This window comes from Lepisosteus platostomus, chromosome 11 (genome assembly GCF_059453375.1).
Source record: "Lepisosteus platostomus isolate fLepPlt1 chromosome 11, fLepPlt1.hap1, whole genome shotgun sequence".
In the NCBI taxonomy this organism is placed as follows: domain Eukaryota; kingdom Metazoa; phylum Chordata; class Actinopteri; order Semionotiformes; family Lepisosteidae; genus Lepisosteus; species Lepisosteus platostomus.
This window is the reverse complement of record NC_142621.1, coordinates 45,976,766-46,000,793: the sequence shown is the minus strand read 5'-3', so window position 1 is coordinate 46,000,793 and position 24,028 is coordinate 45,976,766. Positions and strand designations below refer to the sequence as shown.

Genomic DNA, 24,028 nt, shown 5'->3' with positions numbered 1-24,028 from the left:
CTGGAGTCTAGAACAAGCTGCACGGCCACGTTGTCGAGGCCGATACTCTAAATTACTTCTTTAAAGAAAAGGCTGGATGAGATCCTTGCATCCATCAGCTTCCAGCAAACAAATAATAATCACTAGATGCACTCTCCTTAGAGCTCCTGGCTTTCCCCAGAAAACTATCTGAACAATATTCTGAGGCACATTTCACACAAAAACACAGGATACAAGACGGCAAGAGAAAATAATTCCAGATAATTAAGCTCCACAAAGATAGAGAATCTAACTGAAGCTAAGCTAACACAGACCTAGCAAGTGGCTGAGAGTTGTACATACATCAAACTATCGACATGTCCACTTCAATACCTACATATACTGCATATACACATTTAAAAAAGTCTACTTTAAAAGGAACCTTCTAAATTACAGAAAGAGGTTTATAATGTTTAACAGGGGCAGCTTTAAGACAGGCCACCTGTGCCCCGAGAGGGGGAGCAGCTGAGCTGGAACAGACCAAGGCGCGGAACGTGCTCGGAGGCGCAGACCCCAGTGCTCACCGTGACTGATGGACTTGATCTCGATGGTCTGGGGGATCCTCTCCTCGGCGGTGGCCAGGACAGACCTGCGGCTCACCTTGGACTTGAAGAGGGTGTTCATCAGGGTGGACTTGCCCAGGCCGCTCTGTCCTGGGCGAGGAAAACGCAAAGCCATGGTGAGCTACAGTGCCAGAAGGACCTACAGGACCCAGATCCCCAGGGAGTTCGTACAGCTGCTCGACTAGTCCGTCAGTCTCACTGAGGGACCTGCAGCATCGCAGCTGATCAGATTGTTGAAATGAAGAAGGTTTTGCTGTGGAACGTTACAGAAAGAGTTGTAAATCCCAGGCAGTACGTACGGGCCCCCCCCTGCACCCTCACTCAGTCCTTCCCCACGCTCCTCATCATGGTACAGCTCTTTCGGACTTTCCCAGGGAAGGCTGTCGAAGGCACGCACGAGGCACGAGAGAAAAGTCCTCGTCTTTTAAGCCGCTTTTCAGGAAGGATTCTTGTTTGCAAGTCCTGGTGCCATCGCTGCATGCCTGAGAGCAGGAGGGTCAGAGTGAAGCTCTTGGGGGGGGGGGGTCACACTGGTCACACCCCAGAGGGCAGAGTGCCCATGCCCGTCCAACGAGTCAGACCCGCACAAAGAGACGCCGTTTCCCCGGCCAGGGAGTGCTGGGGTCCTCCTCCCCAACCGCACCCATCAGCTGCTGACAGGGGCAGCGCAGCAGTCGGACAGAGGGCTCCCCCAGCATCCGCGCGCGCAGTTCAATCCCAGACACCACCGAGAGCAGTGCCCCGGCAACAGGCAGTCATCAACATCCAGCTTCCGCACACAGAAATAATAAGGATTTATTGCACTGATATTGCACTGCTCATCCCATAAGGTCCCAAAGCACGTTACACTAGGAAGGGAATCTCTCCATCCCACACGGAAGAGCAGTCCCCACCGGGGTGAGTCACTCGGCCTCTCGGCACCTGCAGTGGACCAGCAGGGCAGGTGGCGAAGTCAGAAACTGCTTGGCTTGTTGAATTAAGGGGGATCTTGGGAAAGCCAGATGGTTCAAGCCCAGAGTGGAATTAAGCCAAGACACTGGGGTTAACAGCCCTACTCTTACAATCGCTGCCAGGAGACCTTCAAAGATCAACTAGTCAGGACCTTAAGGTCCGTAGCGCAGCACCTCCTGCAGTGCAATGCATTACTGGTTATGAGCGCCACCTACTGGTCCACTAACACCAATGCCTGATCTTCCTCAGAGGTGTGCCATCCCAGAACACATCAGGCAAACTCGGCTTAGCTTCAAACTAGTAACATCACTGTTTGGCAATACCAAGATAAAACAATGATTAAACCATTTAGTCCTCCTGTGTAAACTTCATACTCCTCTCTCATCCAGAGAATTATTGAATTATTATACATCAGTACTGCATGTAGTTTTCTGCAGGTATGGGGGCTCTTTATCATTCCTTCAGCAGCTGTGGATCTCCAGGGAGTTTTGTATTGTGTTGCGTCTTGCCTATAAAAGCAGTACTGGCAATGATAAAAAAAAAAACACATGCTAGTTAGCTATAAGCGATCTGCAGGCTTCAGCAGGCCCAGTTGGGGGTTCTGAGCTCCATAGTTTGGATCTGTAGAGGGCTTTTAGTACACGGAAGCAACAGGAGAGGCAGAGACAGCTACACTAAGAAAAGCCCTCCTGTCTGTTTACAGTCGAGCTAGAGCAGAACGCGCCCTTTCAAAAGTAATGGTGCTACGGTGCTCATATAATAAATCCCCAATGAAACTCCCTGCCTTATAGGGCAAACAGCTTTTAGTGTAGCCTTATAAAGGCACCAGCTGTTACTTCTCAAGCAATGCTACGAAGCCCAGACTCCATTACAACCCATTAGGGCCACAGAGGTCACAGCTGGATAATACCAGTTTCAAAGATATAGCCCCTGCTACAGCAACCCCAGGAGAACGTTACCTTGCTGCACAATTGAGCAAGCGGACACCAAGAGGCTACAACTCTTTTTTTGCTGTGGAAACCAACCCCACACATCTATACCCTGACACAACCATGGCCAGACGTTTACAGATGTGCAGGGGATACGAATGACAAAGATCTGCCAGAAAAGAGGTCCTGATTTAGTCACATCTCCACAGAGTTACATGGAAAAGCGGATATATTGTACTTACATACGTGTGTATTTCACTCAAAATTACCAATCCAGTTCTTGCTGTGTAAGTAATATGTATACCCCACATGTGCCAATTTTAGAACTTGCCCTATGATTATTAGGTATTCCACTCTATGATTTTGTTGTGCCTTTGACCTGAATTCATAAGGAAGACACATACTGTAGAACACAAAGCACTTTCCTTTGAATTGTTTTCTAAGACACTGCTGACTGTTGACAGTGTTCAGTATCCAAGGTGCTATATTCGTAAACACAATCTAGAAATGTAAATGATACTGACGGTATAAATCTTTGAATGTCCCAGCACTGGCCTAACCCAAACTATTCCTATGCTCATCGAACCTGAAAATTAACACTAATCTAAACCCAAGTTCCAGAGCCCAAGTTTCAGCTTGACCTTCCTTCTAGTTTAATATTAAAAACGATCCCAAATGCTAATCCTACACCAGATCCAAAACCTCCAACATGGCAGACACAGCACACCCAGAGGAAGGAAAGGAGACCAGGAGCCATGAGTAGAGGCCTAAACCACGGATCAGGAAAGCACCCTTTAGGTGACAGACATCTCCTCCTTGGCTTGCTGCAGTTGGAGGAGACTACAGGAGCAGGCAGTGGACAGGCTCCCTGAGGGAGTGTCTGGCGCTGTGGAACTACATCCCAAGATCCTCCGGGCAAGGCGACTGGTCTTCTGACCATTAGACCACACTGCATCCTAAAACCGTTAAGACTAACAATATGGTAAACCATATCAGTCACACTTCGCACTCCATAAAAAGAGGTGGCTGGATGAATTGGTAGGCTTATAAGAAGTTTTCATATCCTTCAACTCCTACAGCTGTGAAGTCTGATGTCAGGGATTCACAGATCTTGGGTTACGTCCAGGTTCAGACCAAACTGAGTTTTACCATAATTGTTTTTGCATTATCACAGCTGCTGCGTGCCTCAGTTTATTTTTATGAATTTTTTTTAGCGCCCGTTTTGAGTTCTGCAGAGTATACGAAAGGCTGCCAAAGAATTTAGATCATCATGCAAATCTAAAAGGCGTGTAATTTGACACTGCATGTTTGCACGAATTTTGGTAGAAACGTTTTGTAGAAAACATCCTGTCTTGCAACTCAAAATGGCCACTTCCTGGGTAAGCAGTATCAGCTCAACTTTAAAAAATATTTCACTACTTTAGAGGTAGTGGTTTTTAAAAAAAACATTTTAAAGAACTAATCAACTATTTTGACATATGTTATTACCAATAGAAATTCTCTAAACTATGGTACTGTGCACACTGTTCTATTTTTTTCAATCTACTGAAACTGTAGCCATTTTGCTTCAAGATAAAAGGAAATCCTGACAGATTTGTGTTTTAAGGTATTTAGCCTTACGTGTGTGTGTGTAGAGAGAAACCAGTAATGTTAATGACAAGGAACAGCTTTTAGAAAATGAGATCTGACCCGTGAACACAACAGATCAGTTGCTCATGTGAAGATTGACCTGAAGTACTACGATCAGGTTTTTGATTGATGCAAATTAAATTATACAGTAGGTGACTGTGTGCAGTGAGAGAGCTGGCGAGCCTGTAAGTATGTGTCGTGCTGAGAAAAAAAAACATCTATGCAAGATTTTAGATGGAGACCCAGTTTCACTCAGAACTTTGACCCATTTGCCAATGAAAAAAATCTGGAATCTGATACCGGGGGGGGGGGGCTGGTTTCTGTTTGCCTGTGGGCTCTTGAGCCCTTCCAGTTGGAAGCTGTCATCCATCACAAGGCTTGTAACTTTGCAATTGGCAGGAGGTTCTAGAGTCATCAAAGAGAACGCTAAAAAAAAAAATATTTTTCTCTTGACAAAAATCTTCAAAGAGCTCCCTTTTCGTCTGCAGCAGAAAGCAGCCTGGCCTGTAATTCCCGGCGACTGTCCTGATTTACGACGGTCTGGGAGTGGGTGGCGCACTGCTGGAACTCACCCACGACCATGATGTTCAGCTCGAAGCCCTGCTTCATGGCCTTCCTCCTCATCTGCTCCAGGATGGCATCGATGCCCACGTAGCTGAAGTCCGCACCTGGCTTCTCGCTGCGCACTGGGGGGGTCGGCCTAGCGCCAGCGTCTCTGGAGGGGTCTGCCATGGTGCCTGTGTAGCTGGGAACGACCTCTGACCCTACTGAGAAAGACATGCCCAAAGGGAGTCAATACTGAGCTGTACATTTTTTGAAGCAGAAAGTCGGATTTAAGTGTACCAAAAAGTAATTTAAAATTAGTACAATTGCATAAAACACCCTTTTTCAAAGACAAGACATGAACTCTATAACTCTGAACACACTTGCTTATACTGATGCATTCAGCACAGGTACAGTAGCAGGATCCACTAAGCGCAGAGGACTGCTTCTACATACCTCTGAGAACTGAAACATAACCAGTACCAAAACCTGCAAAAGGAAGCGTTCGATTTACAAATGGGAAGAAGCAATCAAAGAAAACAAAGCTTTTAAAACCCCGAACTGATTTAATTTTACAAGAAAGCCACGGGCAGGCTGGGATCTGAATGATTGTAATGTCAGTAAGGAGAAAAGAAACTATCTTGCTAAGGTGCTAAGGCACATGACGAGAGCTTCACCATGACTTCCTTTTCAAACGTGTGTGGAGGTACAAACGTGTGCTCTCAGCTAGCAGTTCACAATCCCAATTCCCTCAGAAAAACAGCTGGAGAAACAGGGGTTCTGTAAACCAGGCCTGGCACAGAACCAGCTGAGACACACCACAACTAGTGATAAAGGGGACAAAACACCAGATTAAAAAAAACAGGATTTTCATTTGGTGTTTGATATGTTTCAAGCGTTATCTGATTTATTGTCAACGCATACACTCGGCTTCAAAACAGCATGCTATGCCTCTTTACCTTTTTTAAAAAGAAATGCAAAACAAAAAATCAGAAGAACAGAGTGCAGCAGGCGATAAGATTTTTAAAGCCTGGCTTTTTAAAAACTTACCTGCCCGCAATAACCTTGAGTCTTATCAGACTTAAACAAACAGTCTTGTGTTTATGTGGGAAAGCCTCAGCCCTTGAGGAATGAGGGCAGGACTGATAAGCAGGACCCTGTCTGGAAAGCTCCTAGACCAAGCACAGCGATCTCCTGCCGCGGAGCAGCACAACAGCTACAACACTTCACAGACAGCGGCCTGCTTCACTGGATAGGCATGAGCGATTATACTGGTATGCGCTATCTGCTACAGCTGTGTTATCTGCCCTACATTCTACTTTTTTTTTTCCACGAGTTGTTGACAAGAATCTATAAGCGTGTCACCTCATTTTCAGTTCTGGTGCGAAGGAGAACTGCGATTTTGCATTTGAGTTCAACGAGCTATGAAAACACGAGGAGGAAAGTCGAAAAGACACTTCAACAAAGGCCTGAAGGCAATCAAAACGGGCTGCATACACGACGCCTAAAGAGGCGCAGAGCAGATGTACCAGCAACAGACCTACAGGTGGACTGAGATCCTAATCATAACACTGACCAAAAAAAACAGAGAAGCGAAGCTCAGGGGTTATACACCCACGTCTTCCCGATCTGTGTGGTCAGATTTCTGCGACAACCCACTCCGAGAAAACAGGTGGCCTTTAAAATCAGTGGGATGATCAGATCATGGATCTGTCGATGACGCTACGAAAGCAGAGTCCGTCCTGGCCAGTCTATTGAGATGACCCGATTTCCGAGTCCACAGCAGGTCACAGGTCACAGCAGGTTTTGCAAGCAGGTCGTGAATCGCTGCTTACAAAAATGTTCTACTCTCTCAGAAGACTGCTATAACACAAGGAAGAACAAAGACACACATCTCTATGCGGAGAAGGCTTGGGCCCTGCTGCACCCTCGTTGGCGAATCGGTAAAGGGGTCCCGAGCTACAAGTTTGCACCTGCGCCGCCCTGGAGGTCTCCAGCGCGCGCGGACAGCGCCGCAGCTCCGCCTGCGCTCGCACGATGCGCGGCTGCCGAGAAAGCAGGAAGCCAGGAGGCGGGCTAGAGATAAGCATCTGAACACGAGCTCAAAACATTATCCACTCTACGCGAACTGAACAAACTGCCACGGTTTTCACTTTGACCCGGTGGTTTTGCCAATTGCCATGTAGTCTCCAGTTCTAACGTTTAGGCAGCTCCTTGTGAACAAGCGGACACATGAGTATTTGTACAGCTCAGGTGCACAAAATAATTCAACATTTCCTAAACAAGACTAGACGATATGTTTTTTGGAGAAAATGTTAGATTCAATAATTCATTCATTATACATAAACGATGCCGAATGTCTATTCTTTTCAAGTCCTAGAGAAACATTTTATAGGTTTACAGTGACTCTACTCAAATGATATCCCATTTATTTCCATGTTCTATATCCATGGGAAAACATTTCAACAAACCACACTTTATAAAGCCTGTAAAAACAAAATTAGCAGAGTAATTCACAGCTGATCTCCAGAGATTTTTATTTTAAAATGATCAAGGCGCCCACAAGGCTTTGATGGAACACTTACTGAAACTCTACTGTTGAGAACGCAGATAATATTTTGAAAGCATTGTCTCTAGCCTACAGGCATTCATGGCCCATTTAAAACTTCAAACCTCTGTTTATTTTTAATGCAACATTAACGTTAAGCTTTTGTGCAAATGTTTCGCTGCACATCATTTCACGTAATCACACTGTGCCAGATTCACTGAAAGCTGAACCTGCACCTATCGCCTCGCTCATTACAGTGCGGTGCAGATTTCAATAGATTTAACTCAGAGGGCCACGGTCCAGATGAATTTTAATCATCAGCATTGTTTATGGTATAGCTGGCCTGGATCGGCCAATAGACAGGGGCGCTTTGACTGATTTAGATCACTGGTTCTTAACCTGGGGGGTGCACACAGCCCCCTGGGGGGGCTAGACTGCCAGATTTTTTTAGAAAATAAATCATAGAAAATGCAACTTACTTCACTGAATTTGGATAAGGGGTGTGAGAACGCAGGCGGCAGTAAAGGTTAAGAACCACTGGCCTGGGTTATTAACATTCACCCACAGTCCCAATAGCCAGAGGCCCTCAGAAAGATAAAGGGAGGCGAGAAGCCAGGTAGCTGATCCATCAAGATAAGCCATGAAAGTTCATAACCCCGAACAAGTAACACACAAAGACCAGGGTTGTGAGCTTACCAACGGCACAACACTGCCGAGAGGAGCCTGAGCTCTGGGAGAGGAAAGACCCCCCACCTCTGGTGGCTGCAGGGCTCTCATGCAGCTGTGACAAGCCTGTGCAGCAGACGCGTGCTCTCCTCCTCTGCACACACGCCGAGACGTTACCGTTCTGATGACGACACTCCTCTTTCAACCCCTGCACCCGCTGAACAGTTTTCATTCTGCCAGTGCGGCTCCGCCATTGCTGCTGGTCCTGGGAAAGGGCACTCCCTCATCCCATTCCGGCCCTATCCCGTGCACCCCCCTTTTCCCCAGCGGGGGCTTGAGCACAAGGGCGTCGGCCTACCTGCCGGCCCCACCCTCATTTCCTCCTGGATCAAAACGCCAGCTTGCCTTCGGAAAAGCATCGCCGATGCACGATCCGCACGGCCTCACGCGTCTTTAGAAAGTCCGGCTCACAGAGAGACCTAGCAACGCCCGCTGTGTGCCCAGGCCAGAGCCCAGGCCCAGCAAGCACAGCTTTGCGGAGGAGGCCTCGGGAATCGCTTGACGCTTGTCCAGACCCCCACAGCCTTACCAAGCTGGCAAGGCGGCGGGAATCTCGAACTGCTAGCAGGGGAGAACGCAGTCTCCCGTTTCCAGACTGCGAGTGTGGACAGGACAGGTTAAGGCACGTGGGAGCCCTGTTTTTCCTTGGTCCCAGTTCCCTTTTGGGCAGGTTCCCACAACCGTATTTTATTTTCCCTGTTTGACAACTTTACTAATCGGAGATCGGTTTTAGTCCGGTGTTTCTCCAAGTCAAACCGTTGACAGTGAAAACCCCACTGAAAAGCCAGATACAGTCATAATCACCCCCTGCTTTCCCCGCTGGGCAACAGGAAGGGCCTTGGAGGTAAGTGCGATTCAACCAAATCCTGACAAAGTAGATTTTAAATTAGCGATTTGCTAGAAAAGCTTTGCACGTAAACCAAAAAAGCATTCAAAAATCTAAACGGAAAAAAGATTTAATAGACTGATTTCTAATCAACTGTAATTATACTTAAGAAGTTTTGCAAGGCTCATAAGCATAGTATTGTTTGCTTTGCTGTTAACATCTGTGGCCAGGCTCTCACTGCCTTCTTATGGCAGTGGTATTTGATTAACTTAAATTACAATTTTAAAAAAATCCTTAACCTCGTTTCAAATTCTGAACCAACTGACGAGAGAGAGCTGAACAAAGCACGTGCTGTATCCAAAGACGAGCACTGAATACTACAAACTTCCACCAGTTACAATCCTAAAACGCAGTTGTTAATAAACAAAAGTTGTGATTAAACAGATAATATGAATTTCGCCGCTTCAAAAACAGACTTTTATCATTCGAAAAAGTAACAGACTAGAAAATGAAAATGAAAAACGTTACATGCTTCTCTTACAAATTAGCATGCACTGCTTGGCATCTGCACAGGACAGTACAGGTGGTTTAGTAGATGGGGAAGAAAACTGCAAACATCTCTTCAGCTTTAACTGTGTTTTTGGTGAGCAATAAAAGCAAGCGCATTTTCCAAAGCCTTTCATCAAGCAGAAACTCAAATATCAAAATACTTCCCCCCCCCCTCCATTTAGTGCTTTGAAAGTGCCAAACTATTCTGTTATTTTTAATTCGTACTATTATTTAAGACAAAGCGTTGAATCAGAAAAATCCGGAGCTCACCTCACCTCTGTGCTCATGGGCAGCGGTGTCTGCCTCTAGACTCTCGTCAGTTGCTAGAGATGAGTTGGAGAGCAACTCAAATTCCACCACAGGAAGAGAAAGCAGATGAACATGCCAAACAGTAACCACTTCACAGCTTTCAAACTGCGCAGGCCTTCTTCTTGCTTTTTTAAAAGGCTTCTTCTAGCTTCAAGGAGGTCGCTTTACAAAACACCCAACAGTTACTGTAAGTCAGCTTCCCATCGTTTTAAAGTTTTAAACTAAAAACGCAATTACAAAACAAAGACAGAATTTCACTTCAGATCACTTGCAGAGGAAAACAGGATATGAAGATCCAGAGCTATAATGGACTTAGAAATCCATGCATGTGCACAGCAAAGATACCTTAGCTCATTTGCTGTTCATACGGTCTTTCAGCACAGCTTGAATTCACCTCACTCACTACCCATCGTAGTAAAGAGCGCATTACAACTCTGATTTCATCAAGCCCTGGGAGGCTGTCACCTGAAAACCCCCCTCAAGGAGGATGCACGGACACTGTGCAGACACAGGTGCTCACACCATTGCAACCCACAAGAGCTTTTTATAACAGAGTGGCGTGATGCTTTTGTAAGTGAACAAATGACTGAGAAGATGAAGCTGTAAAAGGAATTGACAACTTCGACACTTAGCTCATAGACATTGCCATGAGCTGTGAGTTAAAGGTTTAAATATTTTAATACATGTTTAAATGCATACTATGATATATAAATGTGTACTATCAAAACCTTTGTCTCAGGTTTTTTTGTGTAGCGGTTTCTTTAATAGCTTTTAAAAAGCTGAACTAGACAACAGAGGAAATAAGGCCGTCTGTTGGTCCTGTGGTGAGACAGTTTCCTCAATACCTATCGAACAAAACCACTCATTAACATCAGTTTGTCACAACCACCCCAGAGCCCCTCCCCATCAGCCCACACCAGACCCTGAAAGCAAGCCCTTCCATGTTGTTTTAAATACATTAGTCATGTAATAATACCCCTTAAAGTACAGAATGTCGTATGATCTCTCGCATCCAGTGTGTAAAAACCCCTGCTGGGCTGCCTCCCCTTCTAACAACGAGTCTTACCTTTCTGCAGTCTGAAAGTGCTGAAGAAGTCAGCGCTAACTGCTCCCAAGTTAACAAGTATACTTTACAATTATACATCTGAACCAGCAATTTTAGCTGCGCCTTTGATTTTGGCAAGGGGGAGTGAGGAAAGCCAATGAGAACCTTAACTGCAGATCTTAACTGTTAAATTGAACATAGATGGGGTAGGATTTTCTTTTCTTGATTTCTGCCAAAGGCAGCCTTTACAACACTTAACCTTTGTGCAAAACCCCTCAGGCACTGCATCCACGTGCCCTGTCCGTCTGTCCTTTCTGACGCCAGCAAGGGGACGGACTGCTGGCACCACCCTGCTTCCTCCAGCTGCTGTGGAGCGTGCACTCCGAGCTCCCACGACACGACTGCATTCCACAGCTCCAGACCCACACTTCGCCTTGTTCGCATCGGCTCGGAACCCACCACTTTCTTCAACCCAAGTCATACGACATCACGGTCCGAGATTGGTATCCTGTCTTCTTTAGTACAGACTCACTTTGTCCTGTATTTATTTCCCTAAGTGCTTTCACCACAATCAATTTGCATCTGAGCTAATGGCAGCAGCACATGATCGTTCCTCGTTCTCTCTCTCCTGCAGCACTGGTGATGTTCCCGGCTGTCCTCCTCCACCGCTCACATCAAAAGTGTTAGAGACTCCAGTTCAGCGCTGTTGTTCCACTGCATTCAGCTCAACAAGTCTAATTCACATGAACAGGCAAATTACCCTTCAGGGACGTTTAACGACATGGAGTGTTCCTTTTCCTGTTTTCAATTAAGGTGCATAAAAAGAGTCAGGAAAATAAGGAGAAAGGGAAAAACTACAAAGGTCCAACAGCTCTGTAAAAACTGCCCTAAATCCAAACGCCACAAGGGGGGAAGAGGGCCAACATGGATCCAAGAAATGATGACACTGATTCATTTCCAGCACAGCGTGTAATTTGACTTGATGGTTTTACCAAACTGCAAAACAGAGAAATACAGCCGTCACTAGCGCTTCCCAGCTGCTGATCGTCTCTGTGTAGAGGGCCGTTTGAGACCAGGGCCCCTCTCTCTGGTGGGGGGGCAGGCAGCCAGGGATAGCGCACACGGCACGACCTCTGCAAAATAGTCCCAGACTCTCTTTCTGCATGGAGCTCTGGGTTTTCAAAACCGATCCTTCGGACCTATAGTGCCAACGACAAGGAGATGGATTTGTTTGTTTTTTTTCCCTGCGATAGACCAGACCTCTCATTCTAAAACCCAGATTCTTCCAGCTGTGAATGCTGGGTCAGAACCAGCCATGAAAGACTTGGGAGGAAAATCTGGTTGCTGTTACATGCATGTGGAGATGGCGGACCAGCAGGGATCACCTTTACGCATACTGTAGATAACCTTTTAGGATCACGCTATAAGGAAGCAGAAAACCTAGCGTGCGCACAGTTAATTAGGGCATACTATCCAGGATTTAAAAAAAAATGTGACTCTGCTTCATCAATAATTCATAAAGTCTATCTTTGGAAGCACAGTGAGTGACAATCCCTTAACTCAGGGGATCTGCTCTCTCCAGGTCGATTAGATTTGCTCAGCTTCAAGCTGGTATCGTTCTTGATGACTGAAGACTTGGATAAACACACACTTATCCATTCATTATTGAGAAAGCTTATTCTCAGTGAGAGCCGTGGCAGTCTGGAGTCTGGCCCAGAGGCAGGGCTATCCCTGGATGCCAGATGGCAGTCCATAGCAGGGGGACACACAATGACAACTCCGAGACGCCACCTAACCTACAGAACGCACCTCTGGAAACTGGGAGGAAACCAGAGCACTCAGAGAAGATGAACATGCCCACTCCACACAGAAGGCAGACAAGAGGATTTCACTACAATTCCAGGATACGCTGTACTACAGCAACGTCACAGCACATAGACACATTGCTCATCGTGCATCTATACTTCACAGCCAAGTCAGACCACCTATCTATATTACAGACAAATGATCTGGAAACATGACCTTTCATCTGAAAGCAGTTTGAGACATCAGATGAAGAAAGCTGAATGAGTCTACCCACCTCGCTGCCCAACTTGCAGGAAGTTAATAAAGCTCAGTGCAAGAAGGAAATGGATTCATATCTCTTAGACAGAATCATGCTATATGCTTCCTGTTAGCCACCTCAACACCGCTGTGGTCACACGTGTATGCAGGGCCTGTTTAGACAAAGTCACAAGAATGCTGCCAGGCTGCGCTCTGCCTGTGGGATTCTCAATTACGGCTCGCTGAGGTCACGACCTTTGAACCCTCGTGCAATGAAGCAGATGGGGCCAGCAGTGTTTACAGCCACCTTTCACACACCAGCCCCTGGAAGAACATCGCGGCCCAGACCATCGGCACAAAACTGATAGGACTTGACTGGACCGGCGCACGGACTCCAAAAATCGAAACGCGGTGAATCATTGCTGCCACCACAAAAGAAAAGGAAATATCATTCCTAAAGCTTTTGTGCAACCAACTTTACAGAACTCCTGTCAGCAGTGATCCACGGTGAACCCATCCAGAACCTACACTTGTGAAGAGCTGGCTCCCCAACTGTGAAAGCGACACTCACTGCACCCTACCAGCCTTGAAGCTTTGTGATCAGCCAGACTCTTGTAAAACAGCCCAGTCCCATCTCAGGCAGAACCAGAAGCTTTTCCCCACGACAGAGGGGAAAACCAGCTGCCATCGGCACGTCTCGACGGTCAGGATAGTTTTGGTTTTAGTTTGGGGCAAAAGCAAAGTGCCTGCCACTGAACTTAGCTGTGATTTGTTTGTTTTTTTTAATATGGGGATTCCAGTCGGGTATGTAAAAAAAAAAGAGCTAGCAAAGACCAGGAAGTAATGGAATTATTTCTGTGAATTCCCCGGCCTGCATTCTTTCAGTGCTTTTATCCAAAGAGTCCCGATGTCAAGACCCAGGCGGAGGCTGTTCTAACAAACCAGTGCTTGTCACCACAGAGCAGTAATGCTAAGCAGACCCCCGAGGTACAACACTCTCATTGAGACCAAGGCCTGCTTGTGCGCAAGGTCAGCAATCTGTCTCGGTGCCCTCCTCATCCCCCTCCTTGACAGGGCAGAGGGAAGGATAAGCGCTGCAATCTTTAATGCCTGGATAATTTTCAACAGCCCCATGATAGGCATCATAAAACAAGGCTAATAAGGTTAAAAATCTCATGTGGACTGGAATACATATCCGATTAATGCACTCTCCACAACCCCAGGTACTGCAAAAGAAAACACATGGGCCTGTGAAGTTAATTCTGTCAACACAGGGCTGGTTAGATAGGCTGTTCTTTTCCCTGACACCAGCTGAACAGTTTAATTGAGAGATAAGACGGTTTTGTGTTAACACTAATGTCAATGACCTCTTACTCTTGGCTAGCTGGTCTGTAAAATAAGAAAGAGAGAAAGGATAAGACGTGCCTCGCCTGGTACTCAAGACTGGCAAAGCAGGAGAGAACGAGGTTTATAGTGACACTTCACTGGCTCTCTCTCAGGTGAGCTCTTTTCTCCAGCTGTGTTAAAGTTCAGGGACAGTTTTCTGTCTATTTCATCTCATCTCCCACCTCTTAGTCAGTCCTGTTCATTCCTTGACTGTGAGGGGATCCTCAAAAGGCTTGGACAACCCAGTGAATGACTGACGACAGATACGACACAGTGAAACACAAGCCAGAGGACAGAAGTGGAAATTACGACAAAGTGCACAGTTAAAACCGAGAGCAGGAGGCACTTTAAGCAAAGGGTGGCGAACGCCTGGAAGAATCCGTCCAGCCACGTAATCAAAGCAGCTTCCCAGACGTCTTTCAAGACGCAGCTGGACGAGATCCTCCAGTATACAAGCCTGTAACTATCCAGTGAGCTAGATATCCTGGATGTCCAACTCTTACTTAATTGTCCCAGATGGGAAATGTGTTATGTAGGAAGGTAATAATAATAATAATAATAATAATAATTGCATACACTTATATAGCGCTTTTCTGGACACTCAACTCAAAGCACTTTACAGGTAATGGGGATCCCCTCCACCACCACCAGTGTGCAGCCCCACCTGGATGATGCGACGGCAGCCATAGTGCACCAGTCCGCTCACCACACACCAGCTCTCAGTGGGGAGGAGAGCAGAGTGAGGAAGCCAATTAATAGAATTTATTCAATTAATAGAATAATGCACTGATTAAGTTTAACTAATTAAAACAATTCTCCCCTAATCAGCACAGAAAAAGAGACAACCAGTACTATTAAATAACAAAGACATACAACTGTCTTCTGCTTAATTTAGTACAAACGCATCTCTTTTGGATGACTTCGCTCACCTATTCCTGAAAGATCAATGCAGCTTGTTAAGTATCAACTTGCAGGCTCATTAGCATTCCAAGACGGGGATAAACACCTCATCAACAAGTGAGCACAAGCTGTGATTAGCTAGTAAGATAGCAGAATGAAACATCATCAATTTCCTCCCCCTTCTATAAACAGCAGGACTGCTCACTTGTTTTTTTTTTTAAAAAGCTTCTCCTCTTCCTCTCCTGCCTTCTCCGTTTTCTTTTTTTCCCCCCCAGTCTTTCTTTCCTACTGAATAACCCTGCAGGAACGAGCACGCAGGCTGGGGAAATGCAAACTGCCTCAGGGGTTTGCCCACTCTGATCACGTGAGGGACTGGTCCAGCCTCAGCACACACACGACACACGCTGTGTAGAGAATACCAGCGTGCCCTCAGGTCACGAAGACACGGACAGAGGCACTGGGCTTAAGCGCTTGCAGGCAGACCGCCGTTCCCAGGCTGGATCCCTTTTGATGGTGGAGAAACAGTTGCCTCTGGTAACGCAGGAGAGGGAGGGAGGAAAACTCGGCATGGGACTAGGAGCCTCGGCAAACTCATGACTTCCCTCGTTTTGCATTGGAAAGTAACCGGTGCAACGGGTGAAGGCATTTAAACAGCAGTGAGCTTGGATGTGTGATGACTCACCCATGAAAGCCAGTTAACCAGCGGCCCCCTGCCTGCCCCCCCAAACCCCACCTTTATTTCTGATACAGGACCTCTTCTCAAAACTGGGGAACATGTCAAGATTCAAGATTTCTTTATTTGCCATATACAACAAGTGTACTGGGATGCTTACTCGTTCAGCTGTACCCAGTAACATTAGAGGAAAAAAACAGGCACAAATGACAGACATGGACAATACATAATCATACAGCCAAGACAGGACATAGTGCAAATCACACTATGTCAAATCATAGACTTGTTTCTGTTTCGAATGCTCCAGTTTCATAATTAGAAAAAAGCACAACACCTGGTTTAGTTCTTGAACACTACAGTAAAACCTTAAAGGGGGTTTAAGGCCAATGACAAACAGCTGTGAGATAAAGCACAGAGCAGCAAGGACACAGAAGCACTAGCCTTGAAACCAGTGCAGTGACAATACATTGTTTGGAATTGCTTCTCAATTGGAGAAACAAGGGCAAACAACTCATTTCTAAGCATAATTGCCTAAAATTAATCAACTGCAACTGTAAGAATGTAGCACTGGTGTTTACAGACCTTTACTCTCTGTTAAGTTACTGCATTGCTAATCTCTGAAGTTCAAAACAAAGACACTGACACTGAAACTGCACAGGACCCCAGCCTGATGAGCAACGGAAGGGAATTCATGGTGCAAACACTCCCTCTCTCCCCAAGAGGTATTAAATAGCTCGGCAAACACAAAAACAAGAAGCAAGGCAGACACTCTCTGCCTCTCTCAGCTGATCTGCATCACTGCACGGGGGGACACTGAGAAACCAAGAGATGAAAGTTCACCCTGCCCTGGAGAGACTGCTGAATGAGCGCTGCCAGACCCTCCTTCCTCTTCAAAAGCCAAATAAAATCATTGTGCCTCTCTCTCTCTCTCAGCATTCACCCGGTGCTACACACCTGATACAATTCCAACATGCGCCAAGCACTTTCTATCCCACTGCTTAAAAGCGTCCCGGCAGCGTTTCCCTGCGAGCGGCTGAAGAAAAATTAAAAGCTTAAAACCAAAAAAAAAAAAGGGTAGATAATGAACACTTACCCACCCTGCCCTTCTAAGAGACAGTCTCCTCCTGCGTGTCTGAGGCGCAAGCACACGGAGGCCCCGCCCACCCGCAGGTCATGTGACCGGCTGCTTTTACACACCACACCTCTCATTCACTGCTCGTCAATAGAGTATTGTGGAGCTCAGTCATAGGAGCGAGGATCTTCACTCCGCGGCGCTGCACAGCATGTGCGATTCGTCTGTTTTCGCTCTGCTTGACTAGAAGGACGCAGGCTTCGCCTCCCCTGCCCTTTTCTGTTAAAGCGACGGGGTCCTAGTTAAACCTGTGTTACCTCTCAGTTTCTTCCTAACTCCCCCCCACAACACTGTGGTGCTCAGTGTTATCACTCTGCCTCGGACGGACAGATTTTATTTTGCTATCAAGCAGAGTTATTAATTAAAGGGTTCGTTTGATTAATAATTAACGCAGATTCTTCATGACAAAGTTTAAGGTTCACCTGGCATTAATCATTAGCCACGAGTTCTGCACTTGACGATCTTGCCACGACTCCGTGTACTTGTCATGACTTCAATTTAACATTCCTCTGTAAATGCCCTTTAACAATCCGCTAAATCTTGAATTTACCAGTTTTACAAATATACACGGAAACGAGGGGTTAAAAGTCCAGGGTATGGTTAGGATGGTTCATACAAACCTACGGTAGTATTTCAAACACTGGCTTATTTTCATCAAGTATTAGAATCCTGGAGATCCTGGCAAATACACCACAAAGTCAAGGTCATTGTGAGTTTTGAAATGACTGATTCTCAGAGAAACTAGTTGCTTCACATACAGTACACAAGACAGAACAACATCATGATGCTTAGAGGTAAAAGCAACTCCAGACTGCCAGAGGTCACTCAGAGAAGCACAGGCAACCAAAAGCTGAGGATGGCCCACTGTTGCAAGAAGACCAAGGTGGCACACCTCTTGCCTTTCTGCACCATTGCAGGTCATGTGGATTTGTACAGTTTCGACAGCACTAACGTGCATGATCACTTGAACTTGTTAAGTCTTACCTAGGCAGCTCTGGTCTTCCTGTACTGTACATAACACGATCAACAAAGTTATTCACAAAAAAAGCCGACGATTTGCACAAATGACATTAGCACAAGATATTTTACTTGTGAAGCGAGACTTGGCACCAGGGTCACAAAAGGAAAATACAGGAAGTTAAACAAACTGTTGAGGCTTGTCCAAAATCAAAATGCACATCAGAATGAAACGGTGAAAGAGTGTAATTTCCACTGATCTGCAGATAATTCCAAAATTAGGTTTTTCTGTCTTGCTTAATAATGCTGAAAAAATGCTGAACAGTTTTGAACAATACAGAACACAGAAACTATGCCAGCTGGCAGAAGGCTAGAAGCTTTGACAGTGTACTCCGGGAGGTAAATTGCACTGAATACATTTTTCAAATAAGGGGTGATGTCTTAGTTCATTCTGCCTTCAGCTAACTGCACCTAATAATAAGGCATTTGACAACACAGCCAACTTCCCCGTTATTAATACGCTAACACTTAAATTACACCGATGCACTCTCCAAACTGAATTAGCCTGCTTGCTCTGAGGTAACTAGAGTTTGCATCTCTGTGTTCGAATTGCTGGCTCTGCTTTTTACCCCAAAGTTATTGAAGCGGCCATTTTCGTGTTGCTGGAAGTTAGCTCTGCTCGCCAGCGCTTTACGGTCAGGGAACTGGAGGCTAACCAGCAGCAGTGCTCCCCAGAGACTGGTTTCCATTTTACATTAAGAAGATCCAGGTTTAAAGCATGAGGCTCTTCTTTTAAGAATGAGGAGAAATGCTGAGTGCATGGAACAAATTAGCAAGCCAATGACAAGGAGGGTGAGTCACAAGGATATCTTAAAAATGCTCGATGAGGTTCTGGAATCTATAAACAGCTAAGACCCAGATTGATTTAATAATGCTCTCTCCCCTAGTTACCTTTCCTATGTTGTTACATTCTTGTGCAGTGCAGAAGACTGTAGCTTTCAAATAAAAAAAAACAAAAATAAGATTTGGGATGTGTTGCACGCAAAAGGGAAGGAGGAAAAATTTTAAAAGACAAAATCATTGATTTAAAGCTCGCCTTTTGCATTAGAGCTTCTGTTCTTTTTCCAAAGAAGTCGCATAGCAGGGAAGAGGCAGGCCGCAGGTCCTTGTTTACCCGAACTGGAAAACCACAGTAGCCTGTTTACTTGATGAGACCATGCAGAGATCAGAGGACTGTTCAGGCTCCAGAATGCAATATAATGCCCCCAAAGGCAACCCCCACCCCCACTTCTTCCAGAACATTTACAATCTATTGCATTAATAGGAGACCGCATGCCAGTTTAATTTAATTGCTCTAAAACAAGAAAAAAGTGTGCATCATTCCCATGAAAGCCAGTTACAGTATTTGCAGAAAAACAACAAATGTGGACAAACTTTTGCCTCACATGAATTTACTGGAGTTAGTTTCAGGTTTTAAAGTTATGGTATCGAGGGCTTAAAGGCTGAAGCTCTCACAGCTGGATTGGATCTCTCAGCAGCCTCCCAGCTAAATCCCCGAACATGGGAAAAACGCTAAACTGGATTTTTTGTAATCAATAGGCGACCTGCACGATACTGACAGAATGTGTGCAAAACAGACAGACTACGTCTTTGAAACATCTTTCTCTTTTTTGTTTTCTTGAGAGGAACACTTTGGCACAGACGTTTTTCTGGAGTAGCTGAGAGAGCACAACTTCTTCGTAACCTTGCAGAGGCCTAGCTGAGGTAAACAGTGGCAGCCTGCCGAGAAACACAGGGCAGCACTGGGTCTTTCCCGGTTTTTCTGGGGTTTTTTTTTTCCGTTGTCCTCCTCCGAAAGTGAAAAAGGATGAAAAATCCCTCCTGTTGCCTCTAATGGGAACCACTTGCTGGGCCAAGATCCTCCTTCTTACATGCTGGACAAGATGATTTTATACTTACAGAGAGTGCCGAGCTGCTCGCTCTCCGAAGGGGGATCCATTCGCCCAGGTTAATGAGTCGCACCCGTGTGAGTTCGGCCTTTTGTCCCAGCCAAGTTTCCAGAGAGAGGAGCAGGAGAGGCTGGAGGCTCAGCACAACGGAGCTGTACAGCCGACAGCTGTGGGGTCTTTGTTTTAGTCACTGCACTCGCTCACGGCCTCTAATCTTAATTACAAACATATTTTGTTTTGCAAGAGGAACATAAAAAAACATTGCTCATGGATTGGGACTCCCGGGAAATCGCCGCTTCCAGCTCATCCCAGAAATAAATAACTGGGCATTTGTAAAGATCAAAATCTGTGAGGAGTTATTTTGTTTACTTCGGTTTTATTTTTGATGGTGACAGTAGCGACGATAGTCTGCACAGCCCCATTGTCCCACATTTGATTATGGACTGGTGCCCCTTAGGTGTGGAGTTTGCATGTTGTCCCACATTCGCAGAGGTTTGCTCCAGGTGCTCCAGTTTCCTCCCACCTTCTAAAAACATCCTGACTGGGGTAACTGCTTTCTCTTCATTGTCCATGTGTATGTATTTATGTGGGTGTCTATAAAGTTTTGCCCTGCGATGGACAGGCTTCAGGCTGGCACAAACGTACACAGGAATACCCGACTTTCTGCGGTGCATGGGTGTTGATGGTTCACAACAGACTCTTCTAAACTACACTGACAAAGAAGCAAAAGCTTTCCGCAGAGATGCCTGAACTGAGAGGCATAAATACAAGGTCTGTATCTGAGCCTATGCATGGCACATTACTAAAGAGCAGGTATAGTGCGCTGTCATCATTATAACACCATGTACATGATAAACACATAGTAAAAGGTACTAAAGCCACATAAAATCCTGGTAAAACATGGGAAAGTGTATCAAATCATACTGGTTAGAATAAACTGAAGAGCAAAACACTGGAAAACGAGACTTTCCAATGCAAATTTTCATAAGGGACAGCAGTGTGTAATACTGGTACCGCTTCTGTAGCTCGCCATCACTAAAATATGCATTTCTAAATATAAGATTAAGAAATAAAATAAAGCATGAACAGGAAGGGAAAGCACGGTGGTGCAGTAGTTAGCATTGCTGCCTCACAGCGCTCGGGCACTGGGTTTAATTCCGGACCTGGGTGCTGTCTGTGCGGAGTCTGCACGTTCTTCCCTGTGTTCATGTGGGGCTCCTTTGGCTGCTCCAGTTTCCTCCAACAGTCCAATGACATACTGCTAGGTTAATTGGCTCCAGGGAAAATTGGCCCTGGCGTGAGTGTGTGAGCACTTGTCCGTGTGCCCTGCGATGGACTGGCATCCCATCCAGGGTGTACCCCGCTGTGCGCCCAATGCTTGCCAGGATAGGCTGAGGCTCCCCCACAAACCCTGTAGTGGATCAAGCAGTTTAAAAAATGGATGGATCGATGAACAGTAAGATGATTGTATTTAATCTGTTTAGAAAGCTGGGACGTCCTCTGCACTCAGCAGGCTAGGAAAGAGTCCAGCATGGCCCTTCACAACAGAAATAGAGACACAGCGTCTCTAAGCCAGTGTTCTCATTGTAGTCTGTTTTGCTTTCCTCAGCCACAAACCTCTACGCAGGGTGATGTTATCAACGAGACTGTTTTGTAAGTGGTGCTGTAAAATGCAAATTCCAGAGACAAGGTCTCAGTGAAGGAATAATGAATCCCAGTGTGGCAAGATTTGTTTATGCAGCAAAACTACTGCTGGATAGACAATGGGGGGGTTAGTTCCAGCATATAGGAGCCTCATCTAAGTGCACTAAGTCAAGTGATGTGCTCTGGTCTCAGTGGTGTTTGCTGCAATGCAGGATGAGAGCTTAAACACAGAAAACCAGCCGGTCTTTGTATTTGCACTTCATGCCACAGCAGCACAGAGCCCTGCTGGCAGCCGAACCCACAGTTTCGAGGGCAGACCGCAGTTTCTGCAGACGATGTCTGAACAACGCATGTGGCCGCAGTCAGAGCCCCCCCCCCACACACACACACACACCCGCCATCCCTCCTCTGAGAGCTAAGTAAAACTGGCAGTTTCATTAAGGCATCAATATAGCCTCAGAAGTAACACCCCAAGGCCTGGCTCATCCCAGCCACGCCAACTGCTGGGGAGGATTTGGAGTTACAAGCCACTCATGCTGTGCCGACATCACAGCCCGGGAGGGATCATCTTCTACCGGTGTCCGACAACTGCTGTGGGCCCTGCAGGTTCTGCAGCTAATGCCCGGATAATGCCCAGTTTATCACGCCAAGGCAGCTGCACACCAGCTAATAAGAGCGTCTGCAAGGCTTTTTCTGTGCTGCCATTTAAGGATAAAACAAAATACCACGGTCGGGCACCACAAATCTTGGGGGGCTGCCAGGTTGGTAGAGTTGTGACTTTGACAAGACTCCTCTCAGCCAGACTTCACTCTGGTAATCAGCTTCTCCACAGGCTGAAGACAATGACATTGGCTTATAAAGGCAGTGCTCATTTCTCTTTTGTTTACTCAACCACCCAGAGAATTATGTTTCAGCTGCTCTTTTTTTTCTGGTTTAACTTTCTCTTTATGTGTGTGGTTGTACTTTATTTTAATCCTACCCAAAACTCAAAGGCCCTTAATACAAAGCAAACACTTTTGACAGCAAATTCATTTAGTTACACGTGCTTTCTTTAATCCAGTTTGCATTCTAAAAATGACCTTTATTGGAAAAAGAGAAAAGGCGTAAGGGAACAATACTCAGTCATTAAATAGATGAACATGGATGTTTTGTAAACCTCTGTCTCCCTCAGTACTGTACGCCTGTTTTTGAGCAAGCCAGCAAACAGCAGGCCTGGAGTCATTAGGGAAGAGGTCACCACTGCAGAGCTGAACTGTAGTGGGAAAGTTTAAAAAACACTCAGGCTCTGACCAACAGCTCAGATTTACTGTTTCCGTAGCCCATCTCTGCTGTTTTCAGTATTGACAAGAAATGTTTTAATCTCTCCAAAAACATTTTCTTTCTTGCTCATTAAGATGTAGTTTTTCTCCATGTTCTGGACTCACACATACAGAGAGAATGTGAATCAATATTCCTGATCTTGCAGATTTTAATAAAAGAACTGTGAAGGAAAAATTAGGACTAATATTGATGGATCAAAAATATTTTTAAATCAATCCGGCAGTTGCACTTTCCCTGGTATACCATCAGTGTTTCTGAAGCCTTTTTTATCAATCATACTCAGTAAGAGAAAGCATAGAGGTAAAGAGGTGTGATCAGATAGAATGGGGGTGTGGTGCATACCTCTACAGCCTTATAGCCCCAGTATCCTGAGTTGGATACTATGCTGGCTGTCTGTGTGGAGTTTGCATGTCCCCCCCCCCCCCATAGTCACATGAGTTTTCAGCTGATGCTCTTGTTTCTTCCACTCCCATAATCAGGTCAAGCTTGATTGGCCACGTCCCTTTCAGGGGTGGGGGGGAGTTGAAGAGTATTTTGTGTGTGTGTGTCGTTGGTGAGGGTGGGGTAAAATCAGTATTGGCTATAGGCCAGCAGCCAAACAGAACCACATGGGCCGAACTGCCCGTGGTCAGCTCTGGTCTTCCACATGTTCATCTCCTTAGGGTTTTATTGAACACACACATTTTATTAATTTGAAAATAAGACAGGTCATAAGTGTGAGGTGCTTTTCTAGCCCTTCAATTAATTAGTAGTTAATTGGCGCAAAGGATCTCATCCAGACGTTTCTTGAAAGAAGCCAGGGTACCGGCTTGAAGCACATGGCTGGGCAGCTTGTTCCCATATCCCTCAGTGTGAAGAAGCACTTCCTGTTCTTGGCTTTACACAGCATGCACTTCCACATGCTTCCCACCTGTGACCTCTAGTCTGCATTTCTCCGTTCGCTCTGAACACACCCCATGGGCTGACTATGTCCTTCCAGGACGAGAACAGAGCTTACTGCTAGAGAATAAAGTCAATAGCGTGAGCGATTTCTCACTCATCCCCCGGAGCAGCAGGATTTGAGCCTGGAACATGCTACCCAAGTGCCAGCTCCCTGTCAATAGTAAATTAACAATGTAAGTTTGCCAGCAAATCACCACTAGCAGTCCACTGAAGCTCAGCAGGTGTGAGCCTGGCCAGTACCTGGAGGGAAGACCTCCTGGGAAAGCTAAGGTTACTGCTGGAAGAGGTGCTAGTAGGGCCAGTAGGGGGCGCTCACCCTGCAGTCTGGGTGGGTCCTGATTTCCCTGTATAGTGACGGGGACACTATACTGTAAAAAGGCTCCGTCGTTCGGATGAGACCTAAAACCAAGGTCCTGACTCTCTGTGTTCATTAAGAATCCCAGGGT

At 45.9% G+C, this 24,028-nt stretch overlaps 1 protein-coding gene and 1 long non-coding RNA gene across 5 annotated transcripts in view; one reads left to right on the top strand and one right to left on the bottom strand.

Moving 5' to 3' along the window:
* The window catches only part of septin9a (septin 9a), a 95,242-nt gene that overhangs the window by 13,716 nt on the left and 57,498 nt on the right, over positions 1-24,028 (bottom strand). For all 4 annotated transcript variants that reach the window (XM_088600041.1, XM_088600044.1, XM_088600045.1 and 1 more), the window contains 2 exons: positions 4,663-4,857; positions 543-671 (listed from right to left, as the gene is read on the bottom strand). In XM_088600041.1, coding sequence (XP_088456167.1) covers positions 543-671; positions 4,663-4,857 — 324 coding nt within the window. The remainder of the gene's footprint in view (positions 1-542; positions 672-4,662; positions 4,858-24,028) is intronic.
* LOC148652834 (uncharacterized) lies at positions 3,802-4,858 on the top strand. Its single transcript, XR_015925435.1, has 2 exons — positions 3,802-3,840; positions 4,579-4,858. It is a non-coding gene; the product is annotated as an uncharacterized LOC148652834 (long non-coding RNA).